We start from the raw sequence: 18,839 nt of genomic DNA on the forward strand, positions 1-18,839 counted from the left end.
CGTTATAATTTAGCTGAGGTGATGATACTTGGAGATTCCTCACAAATCTTCCGATAAGGCCACGACTGACTACTTGCGTAGTCTCCGCTGAAGGCAGATTAACTGGGAGAAAATCCTTGTTATGAGATGATGTCTAGATCCGCCGTTGATCAGCTCATACGGTATCAGTTCCTCTCGCCAACGTCCTGCACACCAGGGTTGCAGCAACTCTTTATTTCCTACCCCCTCCCCCAATAATTCCTAAGAAATTAATCTGTATTAATTTCTCTGTACACACTATTTCCTTCTCATTCGCGCGACGCAATCTCACGCGCCAGTTAAATTACACGTCCTATTCTGTTGTTGTCAGCCAGTGTCGTCTGCATTTATTTAATTATTCGCTAGAGTGAACTCCCTTTGACCACGCTTCATTTCCACTTTCACACTATAACGACGTACAGTAGATAGTAAAAAAACTGAGTTTCCGTGACAGCACAGACTACAGGAACACTTTTCTCTAGTTATGCTTACATACCAACGTCTGTCATTACATTTCCGTAGGCGATAATCTCCCCTTTTGTAGCTCTTTATGACAGAGAGACAGGATAGTAATCTGATAATTTCAATCTGTACGTTTCGAGGTTGAAATGAATTTCGATCATAATATATTCCATTTACACAGCAGGTGTCCTATAAACTGTTAGAAGTGTTGCAGTAGATCGTGTGATTTGCTTGCTTTTTTGGATTTGTGATGTGTACAACTACACACTTTATTCAGATGCGTTGTCTTATTTCTATTTTTTATTTTTTGGAGTTTGTTACGAGAGTCGGTTACTCATGCATTCCTCTTTTTATTATTTTATTTAGTGGTCGGTTGGTTGGATCCTAATTTTACTCTGACATCATTTATTCTTTCATATATCAAGCGTTTTTTTTTCATTGATTTTTTTATTTGTTCGTTCGTAAACTCATTTTTCCTTCGACCTAAACTCCTGACTTGAGCTATGGTGTAGCTTTAACGTCTTCATTTTTATTCATTCATTTTCTAGTTCTATTTGCTTCTAACACTCTACGTATCAACATAATCTGTTCTCATGTCAGGATGACCTTTAGACCTCTTTACTCATTGTCAAGAAGATAGGTGTTTACTGTGGTCTGCTGAGATGATCGTACGTTTGTCTGTTGTCATAGATGGCGATGGTGGTTCCTGAAACAAAGTAAATGAGACACTTTCACAGCACAGTCTGTAAAACTAAAATTTCTGACACTATTAGTCTTTGCGTCCTCTTAGTGTCCGACTAAATGATGATGAACCATATGTGTACTTATCGCAATATGATGCACAGTGCTGAACTATACCAATACCGTTTGTTCTGTGACGGTCGGCCGATTCTCGACATGCTCGTGTAATTACACAAGGTCTTTATCGTTATAGTCGTTATCGTTATAGTATCTCAAACTATACACTTCCTACAATTGTGAATTATACTTACTGGTTGATTTGTTTTTGGTTTTACAGCTTTTGACGATGAAGATAATTGCGATAACGACAACAATGGCAGCACTTGCACAGACCGCTATGACGACTGGAAGACTGAGACATAAATATTGTACACCAGGGTTGTCTCTTGCTGCAAATATAAGAAATAAACTGATCTTTGACTATGTTCATAATAAATAAATGTTGTAATTAATTAACACTTTTTTGATCGGTATCATTCTTTAAGGCTGCTGGAACCAAGGTTCTCGTAGAAGGCGAAATAAAGACCATTACAAACACAGACCAAAATCTCACCACTAAATACAAATAAGACATTAATCTTGAAGCAGAAAATAAAGTTAGTAACAAGAGGTAAGTAGCTATCATTAAAATTCTATCATACCTGTAATTATCTAATCCATTCAACCGTCAGTTACAACTTCATCTGCACCGACTCCACTTTCCTGTTTATGTTATAAAATACCAATCATGCTCCCTCTCTTACTCACGTGTTTTCATTTGGTTTCCGTTAGTCTTTGATTTGAAGACCACAAAGATTCTTTTCAGAAGCTTTACATCTGTCGATGCATCATGTGTCATCCCTGTCCAGGAGTATACTTGATAATACGACCCATTAAAGTTTTCATGGATCTGGACAAGGCGCTTATTACTATCAAAGCAGGAACACGGTTCTTTTTGCGCCTTTTTTTGACACATCCCGTTACTAAAAGGAATCTTGCATTTATCGATAGCCATTTCCTTTTCAAATGTCGACAGTTTCAAGACCCACTGTTGTGTATTGTCTATGCAAGCCGTTGTGTCAACATGAAATGTCAAATTGACGACAAGGTTTTCTTCAACTAGGATAACATCGTCCTTGGATGGATTATCAACAATATCCATTTTGACACCTAAAAGAAGTTTGACAAACACTTCAGTTAGCGCACAGAAGAGAAACACATGTACAGACACATTAAACAGACGCGCAAACACGAGACTGACTGTAGCACTACAAAGTCATCCATAAAATCATTTATAGACAATCATAAATGTGCATATTCATATACAAACAGTCAACTATATATTGAAGTTAATTTGACAGGCTTGAGCTAACTAGGGGTTTAACAACAGAATTAAAGTTTAATGTGTTAAAGCTACGTTTTGTGTCAACGTCCATCTGCAGTAACGAGTAAGTAGTAACTGTAAAGTTATAACGACCATTTCTTTTGTCACTCGTATAATCTATAGTCCATTTTGAAGAAAACTACACCAGCTACAGTCCCTACAGGGAAAGGCTAAATGTCATCTTGAAGTGCCATAACAAGTAGAATGTGTATATTTAACACTCGTCCTTGTTCGTAATAAAAGTGCTCAGCTACTTAGGCTTCTCATGCTTGTAAGACTTCCTTGTATTCATACTAAATGACAGCAAGTATGGCAAGTTAAACTCTGCAAGGATTACTCAAGAAGTAATTATTAGCTATACTTACAATTAGGGACACAAGGCTGGCAAAGAACTTTCAGTAAAGTCACAAGCAAGAAGCAGATTCTGTAAACTTCTTTCATGACTTAGTGAAGGTTAGACACAGGAACGACGAGACGGATGTCATGAACAATTTCCATCGAGAGGTGTGAGCAGATAGCTGATGTCTACTTTCCCTGAAAAAAAAAACTGCTGTAGAAGTGAGTTAATCGATGGTTCAATATTCTGAAATACCTGACTTAATAACTATGTCAGTCGTGCAGTGAGAGAATAAAACAACCGCCGTGTTCTTGACATCTTGCAGTAAAGTTAACTTATCTCAACCACTTTCGCACGCGGAAGTTTAATTTAACATTGGCACGCTTTCGCTAACACATCAATTCAAGCATGCTGTGTGATAGAAGAAGTCACGGTTTAGTGAGGATTCATGGTCCACACATCCGGCTCACGCTTGCACAGCATCTAGAGATCGGTAACGAGCACGATTAAACACTTACGCAGGTCCAAAGGTCCTGGCATGACTACATTGCTTGTAGCGATGGAAGATCTTGATGACATAGCTTTAAAAACAAACAGCTAGCACATTGATTTGTGGTTTGAATTGTAGGAGGGCATTGTCACAGGCAGTACACACACAGCATCACAACTGAGTAGTGCACCCTTTTTGTTGGTTACATTTTAAAAGGAGAACTCAATAGGACTCTATCGGGTCATAGCTTTGTGGGTCTTGGAGGGGGAAGTCTTTTGTTTCATGTTGAAGCCATGAAGTGTTTGTCGAAATGACAGATGTTCCTTTTTTCTACACAGGATTTCTATTATCATTTTCATTTTTGATCTTCATCTTATCCTTCTTATCTTTGTATGATTTTGTCTACCTTGTCCTTATGTTTTCGTAGCTGCATTTCTTCAACTTTATCATTCTTCTGCGCCCTTTCCACCCCTTTATGCGATGTCTCGACTGTTCTACATGTTGTCCTCTCTTTGTTCTTCTTCCAGTCGCCTTCTTTCTCGGGACCTGCTTTGTGTGGCGTGGGGTCAACGAGGCAACTCGGACTGTGGACCAGCAAATGGTCCCGGCACACATCGGCCAGACTGTGGTTGTGGTCAGCGCGAGAGAGTCGCGTAAGGCCACAGAAAGTGAAGGAGAGAGTGTCAACAGAGTATGCAGTGTCTACATCTAACGTCAGGCCTGAAGGCCTCAGGGGCAAGAACTCTGACAGTACCATGCCGCGTACATACCGTGTACATGTTGAAGCGTATGGCCGAGCGCTTAGAATGCTGGCATCCAAACTGACAGGCGCGCAGTTCGATACCCGTCTAGCGCTCCACTCGACCCAGGTGTCCTTCGTCCTTTTCATGTTTTCGTCTTTCGGTTTTAGCTCAGAAATCAACAAACGGTGTGGCTGCATTTATTTTTATTTCTTTGATTATTTCTTCCTTAGCTCAATTTTCACAGTCCAATGTCAGTAGCTAAACAGTCTGTCTCTGTCAGACATTTACTTCCTTCTGATGTCATGAACCTCCAGACCAAATAAATCGCCGCCATAGAGAAATGTAATCGTTTAACGTCTGTTGAGGTTGTCGTGTAGTTTGTCATCTGAAAGGTAATGCTGGCTGTTTGTGTAGGTGTCGTATGTGTTGTTAGCAGTTTATGAAGGAGGGTAAGGAAGTCTACTCCACAGACCACGTTCTCACGTCTGTTTTGTACAGAATAATACTTTTCCCAAAAAGACAACCTACTTACACAGCGAAGTGTAATCTGTCTCTCTGATATATCTGGTCTGACTTACTTGCGTGCATGCGTGCGTGTGTATGTGTGTACGCACACGTAAGTTTTTGGAAAATGTTATGCTGCAAACAAGTTATCCTTGAATCACGAAGCTGTGCGATGTAGATCGATGTTGTTGATGGAGATGGACACAGTTGTAGTCATCGTATTTGTGTTCTTGATTAAGTAGAACTGCTAAGCTTCCCCTTTGATGACTTGTCATTGACTTCATAATGTGGAGCAAGTATTTCCAACTCAAAACATGCCGTTTCTTTAAATGAACAAGAAGACAGAAAAGCCTTCTTTCACACGAAGGGGTATTGACACTATATCCTCTGTACCATAATAAAGTATGTTATGCTTATTATGATCATCAGCTGTATGTTTACTGCAGGTCTGGCCTGTGTTTCGCAGCGCCGCCTAGTGGTAAAAACAATGGCTATGGCCACAATAACCACAACTCAGCATGAGCTTGGCCCCATCATTTAGAACAAAAACCCTTAACAGACAGACGTCAGACTGCAAGCATCCGGGTCACTCACAAGCCTCATAGTGACTATTTAGGAAACACACACTTCCTCCTGATGGGGAAGTTGAAGGCACTTACAAAGTTGTGTACACACATGCTTCACACACAGACGTGCTTGCATATGGACAGATGATATAAAAACAAAACAAAAACAAATTTTTACCAAAGTGTTTTCATTTGCTCATGCATCGGAAATATATTCAAAGATTATGTCAAAATCTTCTCTGCACTCTTACGGTACACATCCTCCTCCTCCTCCCCCTCCTCCTCATTATCATTATCATTATCATGATCATCGGTTTGTCTGTGTGACAGATAAATTAAACATTGACGTCATGGTCAAGGTGTGCGCACATCTCTCCTTGCTTCTGACGGTAGCAGTTCATTCTGCGACAGAACCCAAAAGAAACTGTAAGTACAGAATACACCTACATTATAATAGTGATATTTTCCTGTGTGGTTTTATCACTTTTAATATTTGTAATTACATCTGTTTGTCCCATATATAAATATAAGCTGGAAAAACAACAACCATAAAACACCTAAACATATTGATGACATTGAGTAATTGATTAGTTAGTTGACAATTGATTATTGATCATTGATTTTAAATATTTTTAGTTAGCTTTTTAGTGGTCGCTCAACTTTTGCATATCCGCCATTAAGTATTGAAAAATGTTCTCAGTTTTTTACAAATTTAGGGTTTTATATTTACACATCATTGTTAAGCATATCCAATAATAGACATCTAGAATATTTGTTGTCAGATAAAACAGAAGTTAAAGTAAAAGTATGTTTTGATGTCAGCAGAGCACATCGATATAGTTAAGTTTTTATTTGAGTAAATTAATAAAGGAGTGTCCGTGTGTGTGTGTGAAGGAGGGAGAAAGAAATGAGGGAATAAAACAGACCGAAAGAAAAAGAAATAATAGATGACAAAGGTTGGGGCTGCTTGTGAAAAAGGCTGGGAGGATATAATGGGACGAAAGGCACGAAAACCTTTTCTCTACTATTTGTTTTAGTAAATCTAAAGGTCTATTTAGTTTTAGTTTAATTACTCCCTGCGACTCCCCATTGAGCACAGGGTCACAACACTCCTCCTTTAAACATTTGAAATTAAAATATTTAAAAGTCAATTTCATTTGCTTTGGTTTGTCACTGTTTATTTAATTCCTATACTTTTTCTTTTATTTTTTGAGTATCATTTATTCATCTTTATCATAAATGGTCTCTAATTGTTGTACATATAAGATGTTTTGTGATAGCATGATGTAAATGTCTTGTGGGCTTAAACCCAATAACATAAAATATGTTTTAATGAAAAGAAAAATAAATTTTTCTTGCTATGTTGATGTGGAACTGCAGAGAGTATGTGTTATTTCTAAACATTTGAATTAGGTTTAAAAAAAACATTTGTTAAATATTCTATAAATGTTTACGTCAGAACAACTATTCAATGCTTAACGATAGTTGTGCAGAAAATGCTTATAAAACTTTTAAAAACATTTTAAAAGGTTTGAAAAAAGTTTAAAAGCAAGCATTACTAAAACATTACTTTGATGGTTATAATAAACGTTTACAAACATTTGCTGCTGACATTATGCAAACATTTTGCGATAAAATTTTTTATACGTTAATAAAATGTTTGAATGCTGTCTAGGAAGTTCATTTCATCGATTTCAAGTTCGAATTTAATTATTAATAATAAACAAATACGAGAGAGAGTGTGTGGTTTTTTTTTTTTTTTTTTTGCTTTAACCTTACGGTTGAAACTTCTTGACTAGTTATTTTGAATTTATCATGCACTAGGTTACCACCTTGCTTACGCCAATCGTATGCATGCTCGTTACACTCGATCTTGGTAAATACGTACAATTAGTAGACATGAGATATGATTAAATAATTCAATTATTTACAGAAAAGGGTATCTTAATTTTTTACAGAGCATGAGACAGAGTCAGCGTCATGCAAAAGCGAGTTATGTTGCGAGCGGAAGTGCAATGTGCAAGTCTATACGACCGGATGGTTACAAGTTAAACATTTCACAAAATTCAATTTAACTTTATTATCTCAACGAGGAGAAATTACAAGACGCAGTAAAACAACTGGCTTATAATAAAAAAACTTAATAAAAACTTAATTCCACTCAAACTATCATCTCACACAAACACCTACAGTCCATGTAAATAACCCAACTAAATAAGAAACAACACTAAAACTATATTCACAAAAACACACACCCACACCCACACACTCACAAATCCTTACAACACCCACATTTCACAAAAAGCACTACAATAGCTATATACGAACATTTATTATTCATGACCATCCACTGTTATGAAGTAATGACATCTTTCACTCAACTTTATTAAGACTTACTTTAGAGATCGGCGGTGTTGCACTTGGCGATGGACGTACAGTACGAAATAATCCTCTAAGTCCGTGCGAAGGTCACAGCGAAGAATGAACTGAACTTACCATGTACTTTGACTTGTCGCAGCTACAGGCGGGGGTGAACAGAGGGGGTAGGAATGCGAACGATCACGTTTGAATTGACCTGCGGTAGCGGGCTGTCGGAGTAAAAGCTATACCACCGCCCAGAGAATATGCCATCGTCAGTTTAGTATCGTATTACACTTCTCAAGCCTGTTTGCCTCACTTCCCTTAAGGGAATAGTATTATAAAGAGAAGCAAACGATGATGAGCAGTATTTGTACTTATCGCAATATGAACCATAGTGCCGAACGTATACTATACCAATACCTTTCTGTAACGGTCACTCAATGCTCGACCTGCTCAAGGTCTTTATCATTATAATCATAATCGGAAGCTATAACCACCATGAAGCTATACACCTACAATTGAGCATTATACTTACTGGGTGATTTGCTTTTTGTTTTACAGGTTTTAACGATGAAGATAATTGCGATAACGGACAACAATGGCAGCACTTGCACAGACCGCTATGACGACTGGAAGACTAGGACATAAATTTTGTACACAAGGGTTGTCTCTTGCTGCAAATATAAAAAATAAATCGATCTTTGACAATGTTCACAATACATAAATAAATTAATTTGAGTTGCTGTTAGGTAATAACATATTAAGCATTTTCGTATTTATTTGGAAGTTTTGACATCTACGCAACAGCGTTGTACAAATGATAAACATTGTCTGTGCTGTGATTATATAGTAAAAATGTTTCAATCCATCCTCTGTTATCAATAGCTAAAGCAATAATTGTATCATTTCTTAAGGTTGCAAACTTCTCGTAGCCATTACAAACTTCAAAATCTCACCGACATTAATCCAGAAAATAATGTCTTAAAGTTAGGAAGAAGACTTAAGTAGCTGTCAATAAAATTCGATCATACCTATTGTCTAATTCATTCAACCGCAAGTCACATCTCTTACTCACGTGCTTTCCTTTGGTTTCCGTTTGTATTGAATTTGAGGACAACAAAGATTCTTTTCAAAAGCTTTACATGAGTCGATGCATCGTTTGTTATCCCTGTCCAGGAGTATACTTGATAATACGATCCATTAAAGTTTTCCTGGATCTGGACAAGGAGCATATTACTATTAAAGCAGGAACACATTTTTTTTGCGCCGTTGTTTGACACCTCCCGTTAATAAAAGGAATCTTGCATTTGTCGACAGTCATTCCTTTTCAAATGTCGAACAGTTTCAAGACCCACTGTTGTGTATTGTCTATACAAGCCTTGGTGTCGACATAAAATGTCAAATTGACGGCAACGTTCTCTTCAACTTGATAACATCGTCCTTGGATGGATTATCAACAATATCCATTTTGACACCTAGAAAGAAGTTTGACAAACACTTAAATTTGCGTACAGAAGAGAAACACATGTACAGACACATTAAACAGACGTGCAAACACGACTATGCACGCATGTCTATAGCACTACAAAGTCATCCATAAAATCATGTATAGACAAGCATAAATGTGCATATTCACATACAAACAGTCAACTATATATTGAAGTTAATTTAGGAGGTTTGAGCTAACTAGGGGTTTAACAACAGAATTAAAGTTTAATGTGTTAAAGCTACGTTTTGACAGCAAATATGACCAGTTAAACGCTGCAAGGATTACTCAAGAAGTAATTATTAGCTATACTTACAATTAGGAACACAAGGCTGACAAAAAACATCCAATAAAGTCACAAGCAAGAAGCAGATTCTGTAAACTTCGTTCATGACTTAGTGAAGGTTAGACACAGGAACGACGAGACTGATGTCATGAACAATTTCCATCGAGAGGTGTGAGCAGATAGCTGATGTCTACTTTCTTTGAAAAATCCACTGAAGAAGTGAGATAAATTGATGGTTCAATATTTTGAAATACCTGACTTTACTATGTCAGTGGTGCAGCGAGAGCATAAACAACTGCCATCTTCTTGACATCTTGCAGTAAAGCTAACTGTGGAGAACTTATTTCAACCACTTAGCAGGCGGAAGTTTGACTGAAGAATGTGCACGTTATCGCTAACACATCCGTTCATTCATGCTGTGTAGTACAAGACTTCTAAACACCACCAAAGCCAGTCATCCTTTGTCACAACACGCGGTTTAGTGAGGATTCATGGTCCCCACATCCGGCTCACACATACACAGCATCTAGAGATCGGTAACGAGCGCAAGTAAACACTTACACAAGTCCAAAGGTCCTGGCATGACCCCATTGCTTGAAACGATGGAAGATTTTGATGACAAAGCTTTAAAAACAAACAGCGAGTATATTAATTTGTGGTTTTAATTGTAGGATGTTTTACATTTCTCAAAGGTCACACATTTGGTCCCAGGAGGTTTGACCCCAGTCAAACATTTAACAATCATTCACAGTGAACATTTACGAAGTTTAATCTTTACCCACCTCCCTGTAAATTCATGGTTTCTAAGATATTTAGGTTAAATAAACAAAATGTTAGAAGGGCAGTTATCTCGAAAGCTATTGACAACTACATTGAAGAAAACTGATGGATTTATCAACGTTAACTGAAGAAGTGAATGTTATAAAGTTGATTTCTCTTCTGCCAATAAAGGACACGGGGGCTTCTGTGTGTGCGGAGTTTCAACTGTTCTTTCTTTTGTCGTCCCTTTTTCTTCCTTAGTCGCCTTCGTCGTCCGGTCCTACGTCGTGTGGTCAACGAGGCAACTCGGACTGTGGACCTGCAAAGGGTCCCTGTGTACGTCGGATGGACCACCAGGCCTGAAGGCCTCGAGGACAAGAACTCTGACATTACTGTGTCGCAGTGTGGGCGGCTGTTTGTTTTTCTTAATTATCTCCCTTACTAACATCTCTTAATTAGGGATGTGACTATAGTCCTCTGTTTCATTTTGTATGTGTGTGTTTACCCCTATTTCTTTTTTTTTATAATCTACTTGTGATTATTTGTACCGTTCATTTCGTCTTTGTCGTGGTCAACTTTCATCAAAGGTTCGACAGGTTAGTCGTGTCCCGCTTCTGGATGAGCGAGTGGGTGTGTGTTCGTGCGTCTGTGTGAGCGATTGTGACCGTGCATCCGGCGACACTGAGGTCAATCCACAACATACATAATCTGTATGGTTATTTTCTGTCTTTCAAACACTCAAACATTGTTTAACACTTATTTCCTATTACCGACAATCAGAAAGATAAATTATCTCACCATTTTTACACTCCATTAGAAATTTTTTTTTAGTCTCAAATTTTTTTTACAGAACACATTTTACACTTGATAAAAAAAATTACTACTTTTCTTGAGTCTAAAGCTGGTGCCTTTAAACTTGTTATGCGTAAAAATGTAAAGCATGTCTATATATATCTAATATGTCAGGCATGCCATTATGTACATAAAATTTCGAAGTAAATTGTTGAAACTTAAATATAAAACGAAGATATTCATGGAGAAAGGCGGTAATTATATCGAACACATATCTATTTTAAGTAAGTAGTAGTTAGTTAATGTTTGTGATGGTTGTAGCGATCGCTCCGTCGATATGACAACTTAGCATATATACCTGAGGATCAAGGCAGTGATATCATGGAAGACAGTGCGGTGTTAGACAGGTTTTATCTTCATCTCACTAAATGTGAAGCTCCTGTAGTCGTTATGTGTGGCAGTCCAACAGATGCCGTCAGGATTTACGACACCGTTCAGGCTTGTAGAGGCCATTGAGGTTAGATTGGTGACATGTCCTGTACCACCAGGCTCCCTTAAACATCACGGCACAGTTGGAACTGTACGGGTCATTGTCCAGGTCAAATGTCGTGAAGCTTTGGTTGTCATGATAAGACATGCTGTCACCTGTAACATACATCCACACATTAGACATCCATTTAAGATGACTTCTACGTGAATTTGTCAATTTGTCAGCCATGCAACCAGTCACCAAGGAAGGAACAACTGTTTGGTCACACTTGTCCAATCTATCACCCTGGCAGTCACAGACATGGGTGCCTGTGTTCATATGCGTACCTGCATTACCGGAGTAGCCAGACACTTGTAGTGAGTAGTTTTGGTACGGACTGTTGACTCTGAATGACAAGTACTCAGCGAAGTGTTGTTCTCCAGTCACCTCTCCGAGGTCAACCCGCAGTTTATGGGGTGTGGCTTTGGTCAGTTTGTAAATTGGCAATAATCCTGAGGTGTAACATCGAAACAGATTAGTAATGTGTTAAAGAAAAAAAATTACCTTACAGTCTTACTACTTACCTGTCGCATCTTGCACATAGGTGAGAACATTTTATCTAGTAAGTAGTATTGCTTAGCCATCTTTTTGCTTGGTGATATTCATTCACCCATATTTAATGCTAACTTCATATTATAAACGTAGAATGTCGTGATGACAATGTAGTACACATGCATATGATATATATAGCTCATTGAAAGATTTTAGTAGCGATCCTACAGAAACCGAAAAAATACATTGGAGTTTACTGTTTTATGAGATAAAATATTATTATACGATATCTTTCATGTAAAAATGCCACTTTAAAAAAATTCATTTAAATTTAGTGTTGTAGTCTTATATATATATAGTTTTAAATTTACTTCAGGAATTATTTTCAGGAAAGTGGGTTGTCTTGGAAAAAAATAATTTGGTACAAATCAGTTAAAAAGAGAAAAGTAACAGAATGTGTTTTTAAAAAAAAAAAAGATTTGTGTACTCAGTATTGAATATCGTTTCTAAAATGTTAATAGGTATGTACGCAAACTTATACTCTCTCAGTTTTTTTGTTTTTTTTTAAAAAAAGGTTCTTACCCAGCCAAAACTCGCCAGACACGTCACCAAACCCTTGTTCATATTCTGTCCACTGCCTGTAGAAGTCAACAGAGCCGTTACTGGCGTCTCTGCAAAACCTGTCACAGATAAACAAGACTGCAAGTTTGTTACCATGGTAGCTATTGATAAATTAGTTAACGAAACTTTAAAATAATGACATCGGATGCCTGTTGAACACCTCACACATTATGACTGATCATGGATGGAGATGACATTCCCTGGTTATCGTGGCGTTCAGTCTCTGTGATAAAAGACAGGGTCAGATGATGATTAACGGAGTGTCTGGAAAGGACAGAGTTCAATTCCTGATCGAAACATCTCCGGTAGACATACCAGCCAGCCTCCATCACCAGAGTCCATGTCGCACCAGACTGTCAGACTCTCGCTGTAGTTTGCCAGACGAATGGAGTAGACACCTGACTTGCCTCCTGTTTGCTGCCAGTCTCGGCATGACTCTGTTTCAAAACCAAATTTAAGACAACAAACGATAATAGAAAGAGTCTGATTATTTATTCGGGCGGTGTGCTACAGTTTCAAGTAAAGAGAGAAGAGAGAATAAACAGCCGGGGTCAAGTAACGATAATAAAGGTACTAGAGATAATCTCGTGAAGTAGTGTAGGTGTTTCTGAGACAGAAATATTTACCCGAATAATCTTGCACAGTATGATAGCTGCTAATTAAAAGCGTCTATTGCCAAACTTTCCAGAGTAGTACAGGTCATGATTTAAATTTGTGCTATAAATTACCTGCAGCCCGACACAAGATTTCAGCTTCAGAGAAAACGAAGTCGGGACCACACAAGCATCTGCCCGACGAACACCGACTGTTTGGATCAGGACAGTCCATGTTGTCGTTGCACGGGGCGTCGTACCAGGTGGGACCAGGGTATGAGGAAGGAGACTCCAGACAGGTCTTCTGGTAGTGTGTCCATCCTCTACTGCTCTGAGGAAACCACGCTGACGGGGCGTCACGTGAGGTGATGTCATGAAGTAAGCAGCGCCCTCCTTTGGCTGCCAAATACGAAAATAAACGACAGCTACAGCTCTAGTTCATACTGAAATTTGGCAATAAGAAGACTTGAATATTACACCTTACTATCAATAAAAATACAGGTAAATAGGCATTGAAAGTTTAGGCAATATATTTCAATCGTTTTCTTTTTGGAAAGATCAGTATTATTTTGCTTAAGATTAAAGAACCCTCCCAAGATTGGTAAGAAAATGTATTAACAGTTGTGCATGAAAATGGAACAACATGCAGCCAACCTCGTCCAAAGCATGTTTTCTAATGACTGCTTATCAAATAAACAGTATTTGTAAAAAAAATCTAATTGAAGAAATTGTATAATGCATAGGTGTATAATGCAGCCAATTGAGATCCTTTAATTAATTTTAATAGCAATAATCCTCCTGTTATCTTACTTCCTTCTGTGCTTGTTAATGTTAATAATAAGATGTAACGCTAGGTTAAGCTATAAATACATTTAATGAATGTCTGATGTCATAAACGTGTTATTAACATAAAGTCAAAGGTAAAAATAGGAAACTACAGTGGCGCAGATGAAGATAAGACAAAAGAACGAATACCCAGACAGCATTTCAAACAGTCCCAGGGATCTCATGTCTTTGCACTTTGCCACACCCACCTCTGAAGTCAAATGTTTTACACCTCCCAGAACTGGCACACAGCTTTGTGCATGCTTCCAAAGTCAGTCCATCCTCTATGGCCATGTTGTGCCCCCTCAATCCGCTCTCAGGGTATTCCACAAAAGTATCTTGGAGGTCGGCTGTGCCACAATCTGTGACAATTAATTTTGATCACTTATCACATATACCTACTCAATAATGATGTTAACTAAGCAATTTCACAATTTTCTTTATATGTTTGACAATAAATGTGTATTATTTTCTTTGTATTTTCATTTATTTATTGATTTAATTTTCTTACATTTTAAATACAATAATTTAATGACTTACAACTTGATTGCAGAGAGCAAATGGTAAACATAGTATTTTGACTTTGAGTGTGGGGTAAATAGCTTCATTATCTTTTGATGTTTTGCATTGTACAGCATATTTGCACACTTACTTGCAGAGCACGTGTGGTCACGTGTTGAGAAGAAAAAGCCCGGAAGACAGAGACACCTGTCTACAAAGCACATCGCGTTCTCCACTGGACATTCGGCGTCTGTGACGCAGGATACTTTGTACCAGTCGCTTGTCGTGGTAGAATCACCCAAACTTACCGGCTGTCCACTTTTGACAATACTTTTTAAAGGTGAAGAGAAGAAATAAAAGTTGATCCCCATTTCCTGTTTTAAGGACAGAAGCGAGTCTGCGTAGCGTGTGCACGTGAAACCACTCACTGGATTGTCATGCAAGGTAAAGGCCATGCATGAGTTATCTTCAAAGCAAGATTTGTAGCAGTCACGAGCGGAAGTCACAGTAAGGTTGACAGGCTGAGATCTGGAATCAACAACACCTGTAGTGTTTGGCAGCTTCAACAATGTTTGCAGTTTGTTAACCAAGATGACCGTCTGCCACAGAGGGTCGCTTACAGCGCTGTGAATGTCGCCAGCACTAAACAGTCGACAGTCCTTCCATTCAGTGCCGTTGCCGTAACAACCCTTACAGAGACTGACAGCAAGGCATCCCGAAAGTTGATAACATTCCTCCGCACACTGGTCGACAGATACAACGGATGTGTATTTTGAGGGACCGAGAAGCCGTGTCTGAAATAATGTCCATCCTGGAGAGAGATCTTTACAGTCATCTATCAGGTTTTTCGTCTGACAATATTCCTTTTTGACAGTCATGAGGGTGGACTTGATGTTGACGTGGTCAATGGCATAGCGCTGGAGAGGACTTTCTTTATCCATTAAAGCTTCAGAGAAGAGGTTCTCTACAGAAATAAAGTCATAGCTAATGGCCATAGGGCTTTCCCTTGCTGCGGTGATCCAGGCGATGTTTTTATCATCAGAAAGGGGAGTGACTCCAACAGCGATTATATTTGTCTCCACTTGATTTCGAAACTCATCTGCTGCATGCTGCTGAGCAGAGGTCAGAGTTGAGGAAAGTCCAAGTAGAGCAGCAGCTGAGTAGTCAGCAGCCGCTGTCACATGACCTTCTGTTTGCCTCCAGTACACGTTGTTATCCATTTTGTGCACGAGTGTTATCGAGGCTCCCAGACGAGCACGTGACACAAAGTGGGTGCCGTAGGTGTTGACGAACTCCAGGTACACGTCCTTATCATGGGTGCTATTGAGCCTGAGGATCCACTCTAAGAACATCGGGTGGAAAGGTGGTCTCCGTTGCAAATGTGTCACTTGGTACAAACTGCAGGTAGCCGTGGAGACGACTAGGACGCTCTGTTCTAGTTCTAAAGAGAGTTTCTGGAAATCTTCGTTGGCGGCGAACAGGGCTCCCCATCCATCTCCACCAGGATCGAGTCTCGAGGTGACAGCCAGCAGCCTGGTCAACTCGTACGGGGTGCGAACCACCTCCGACTTGAAGGATGTAACACAAGACACATCCGGTAAAACAACAATGCCCCGCGACGCGCTGTTTTGACAGTCTGTGGTCACGTGACTGGCATCAAAGATGGGGTAGGTAAAGCCGGGATCGCGACCTGACCTCAGAGGGTTTCCTTTCAGACTGTTGTAGCCAAACAACGCAAAGTCAACTCCCGGACAGGCGAGTTTTGCTCGTTGGCTCAAACATTCTTGACGAGGCTGGTCTGACATCGTGTCTTCTGTTGAATGAATTAGACATGCAGTGTATCAGATTTCGGGTGGAATAAGCGCTTATGTCAATATTTGCTATAACTCCTGACATGGGAAAATAAAGACTAAAAACATAATTATCTGTGCTGCGCTGTACTGAGTAGAAAGTAATGTCGATATTCATTCTAATGTCGGGCTGCAGTTCAGCAAACTAAATGTTTAGGTAAATGTCCTTTCATGCAATTTATATCTCAAAGTGTCTGTCCAATCCTGAACCAGAATATTTGTTTATAGATGTGCTGCAATTAGGTTATTATTTCGTTCATATCTTGCTAGAATCATGTTCGTCACTGCACAGTCGCCATATCATTATCTTGACTGTAGTATAATATCTGTGTTGGTATGCCATTGCATCCTTGTGCTCTTGTATGCATTGAATGTGAATTGATTTTATTTTCTATAATTGTGCACATTCTTCAGACTCCACAGTCGAAGAAATTCTTGTTCGAGGGCTGATCCTGACACAACATATTATTCACATGATGACACAAATACATTCACTTAAACAATTTTAGCTAGCATAGAAAGCTTCAAAGTGATGAAATGTTTTTAATTTATTGTTTTTAAAATAATATTGGTACTATCCATTGCATGTTGTTATTATAATCATTTCAAAGATTATAACTATGAAGATACATAGATTGTAGAAAAGGAAGTTACCAAACTGAGTTAATCACAGAATACCCCTTAAAGATACTTGTCTTCAGTATTCACAGACACACCACTGAGAAGGTTACATACCTGTGTGATACTTGCACTAAAACCTCCGATCTCAACACTTGAGCAAGCATTAGCATCAAGATCAAAACCTGAAAAATTTAGAAGATTAAAAAGGATTAAAAGTATTTACGTTGAGGAAACAAAATTTAAAAAAAACCCACTAATACTAAAAAAACAAAGGAAGGAAAAAAAAAACGAAAAGGGGGAGAGGAGAGAGAACAAAAATCCATAAGGATCCTCACGCTCAATGGTTTCTTACCATTCGTGACTCCCAGTCCATGTTAAGGTTTGAGTATTCCTCTCATCCACGAAGTGGCAAATCAAAGGAAGAATGGTATCACAGAAGAGAAGATGACAACAGATGTTAGTAACCCGCCTGTCAGCAACACAGTTGTTGTCGCAGCATCTCCCGGACTGTTAGTCAGTGTGAAGACTGTGGAGCTTTTAACTGTGGTCGCTGTCTGTTTACCATCCACGAGATGTTTTGAAATCACTATGCGTGACTATCAGTAAATCTTCTCAGCGGTGAAGAACACAATAATATCTGTGTTGTTTGCGTTATGGAAAGCGCAGTGTACCATGGGACATGCTTCAGTTCCTGTACAGTACTCCGGGTACAACGCTTCAGCAAGCGAATTTTCTGCCGTTCGCAACCAAAGGCTATTTTATAATGTACATGAGGATCTGCTATATAGTTCTCTTACAAAAAGACCTTTCAGTTGTATTCCATGTGTTATAGTTGTAAACATATACATCCTGGTGCTCGGGTCAATGTTGAAAAACACTTTATATCTCATCTTAAGGTGAGGAAAACATCCGGTTCATTTTGTAATTTTAAAGCACGTAGGCGCGCTGGCGCGATACTGTAGACAACTTGACGTCATCACTTCTGCCACTACAGTGGCGCGACGGGTAGATTGCTAGTTGTGTGTAAATTGTTCGCTTTATTTCAGCTTTTTTTGCAAGAATAGTCAGCATATCAAACTAAGCTGGACCATAATCTCAAGAAGACACTTTTCGTGTAACAGATCTCTGTACCCAGCCGGGCGCGTTGCACACAGCACACACATAGAAAATCACTCTCCTACAAACACACATATACACATTAAACACTCACATACTACACATGTGTCAACACGCGTCCAAATGCATGCACTAAAATCAACACACGCACTACCACACTAACTTAACAAAGAACTTAAGCATACACAAACATTTTCCCAAACAAGCACTAAAACAAGCACCAACAAACACTAATGTGCGTGCTAACATACTAACACTAATGTCACTATCAGACAGATAACACAATGTTATGATCGTGTCTAGGACTCAGATGTGTGTATGTGTGTGTGTTTCTGTTTTTTTTTTTGTTGTTTGCTTTTTTTTTGCTGTTTTAACAATTTTTTTGCTATTTAAACAAGATTCTTGACACATCTCTTTGTTCCAGTAGCACACATAACACATCCGGGTCACTGCGCATTTATTTGCACTTCATGTTACTTCGCCCCCTCTTGTTTTCCCCAAATATCCGGTTGAATGCAAATGAATTCTTCCGCTCGTGCATGTACGCAAAAACTCACTGAATTTTATGTAAGTACTTCAGAATAATAAAGTATTTCACACATTGTATCTTGCAAAACAGCTCTTATCAAACTTTCAATATCATGTACTAGCCAGAAAAACATTTTGCGCAGGGGGTAAGTTTTAGATCGCTGAAACAGTCGTCAATGTTCGGAAAAGTCTTCTAAAGAGTACTTGAAATAATTTGACATGCCAGCAAAGTATAAGTGGTATAATGACTAAAAT

General features: G+C 38.7%; 2 protein-coding genes and 3 long non-coding RNA genes across 6 annotated transcripts; 1 reads left to right on the forward strand and 4 right to left on the reverse strand.

Moving 5' to 3' along the window:
* Window positions 1-907: 907 nt before the first annotated feature.
* Window positions 908-3,281, reverse strand: LOC112567815. 2 transcript variants are annotated; one of them, XM_025244667.1, is made up of 4 exons: window positions 2,950-3,281; window positions 1,969-2,370; window positions 1,473-1,607; window positions 908-1,186 (listed from the first exon to the last, which is right to left on the reverse strand). In XM_025244667.1, the coding sequence occupies exons 1-4, from the start codon at window positions 3,023-3,025 to the stop codon at window positions 1,125-1,127; spliced, it is 675 nt and encodes a 224-aa protein (XP_025100452.1). In that variant the 5' UTR covers window positions 3,026-3,281; the 3' UTR covers window positions 908-1,124. The 2 variants fall into 2 exon arrangements, with proteins under 2 accessions (XP_025100452.1, XP_025100451.1); XM_025244666.1 differs by having other exon boundaries at window positions 1,473-1,610; window positions 2,950-3,271.
* A 211-nt stretch (window positions 3,282-3,492) lies between these two features.
* LOC112567817 lies at window positions 3,493-7,380 on the forward strand. Its single transcript, XR_003099888.1, has 2 exons — window positions 3,493-4,339; window positions 5,555-7,380. It is a non-coding gene; the product is annotated as an uncharacterized LOC112567817 (long non-coding RNA).
* LOC112567816 lies at window positions 5,395-9,914 on the reverse strand. The gene is made up of 4 exons (XR_003099887.1): window positions 9,388-9,914; window positions 8,661-9,060; window positions 8,121-8,259; window positions 5,395-5,626 (listed from the first exon to the last, which is right to left on the reverse strand). It is a non-coding gene; the product is annotated as an uncharacterized LOC112567816 (long non-coding RNA).
* A 1,837-nt stretch (window positions 9,915-11,751) lies between these two features.
* Window positions 11,752-16,313, reverse strand: LOC112567809. The gene is made up of 6 exons (XM_025244658.1): window positions 14,621-16,313; window positions 14,178-14,330; window positions 13,279-13,542; window positions 12,866-12,987; window positions 12,512-12,609; window positions 11,752-11,889 (listed from the first exon to the last, which is right to left on the reverse strand). The coding sequence occupies exons 1-5, from the start codon at window positions 16,272-16,274 to the stop codon at window positions 12,589-12,591; spliced, it is 2,214 nt and encodes a 737-aa protein (XP_025100443.1). The 5' UTR covers window positions 16,275-16,313; the 3' UTR covers window positions 11,752-11,889; window positions 12,512-12,588.
* A 393-nt stretch (window positions 16,314-16,706) lies between these two features.
* LOC112568542 lies at window positions 16,707-17,695 on the reverse strand. The gene is made up of 3 exons (XR_003100118.1): window positions 17,293-17,695; window positions 17,055-17,122; window positions 16,707-16,771 (listed from the first exon to the last, which is right to left on the reverse strand). It is a non-coding gene; the product is annotated as an uncharacterized LOC112568542 (long non-coding RNA).
* Window positions 17,696-18,839: the final 1,144 nt, after the last annotated feature.

This window comes from Pomacea canaliculata, linkage group LG7 (genome assembly GCF_003073045.1).
Source record: "Pomacea canaliculata isolate SZHN2017 linkage group LG7, ASM307304v1, whole genome shotgun sequence".
Classification (NCBI taxonomy): Eukaryota; Metazoa; Mollusca; class Gastropoda; order Architaenioglossa; family Ampullariidae; genus Pomacea; species Pomacea canaliculata.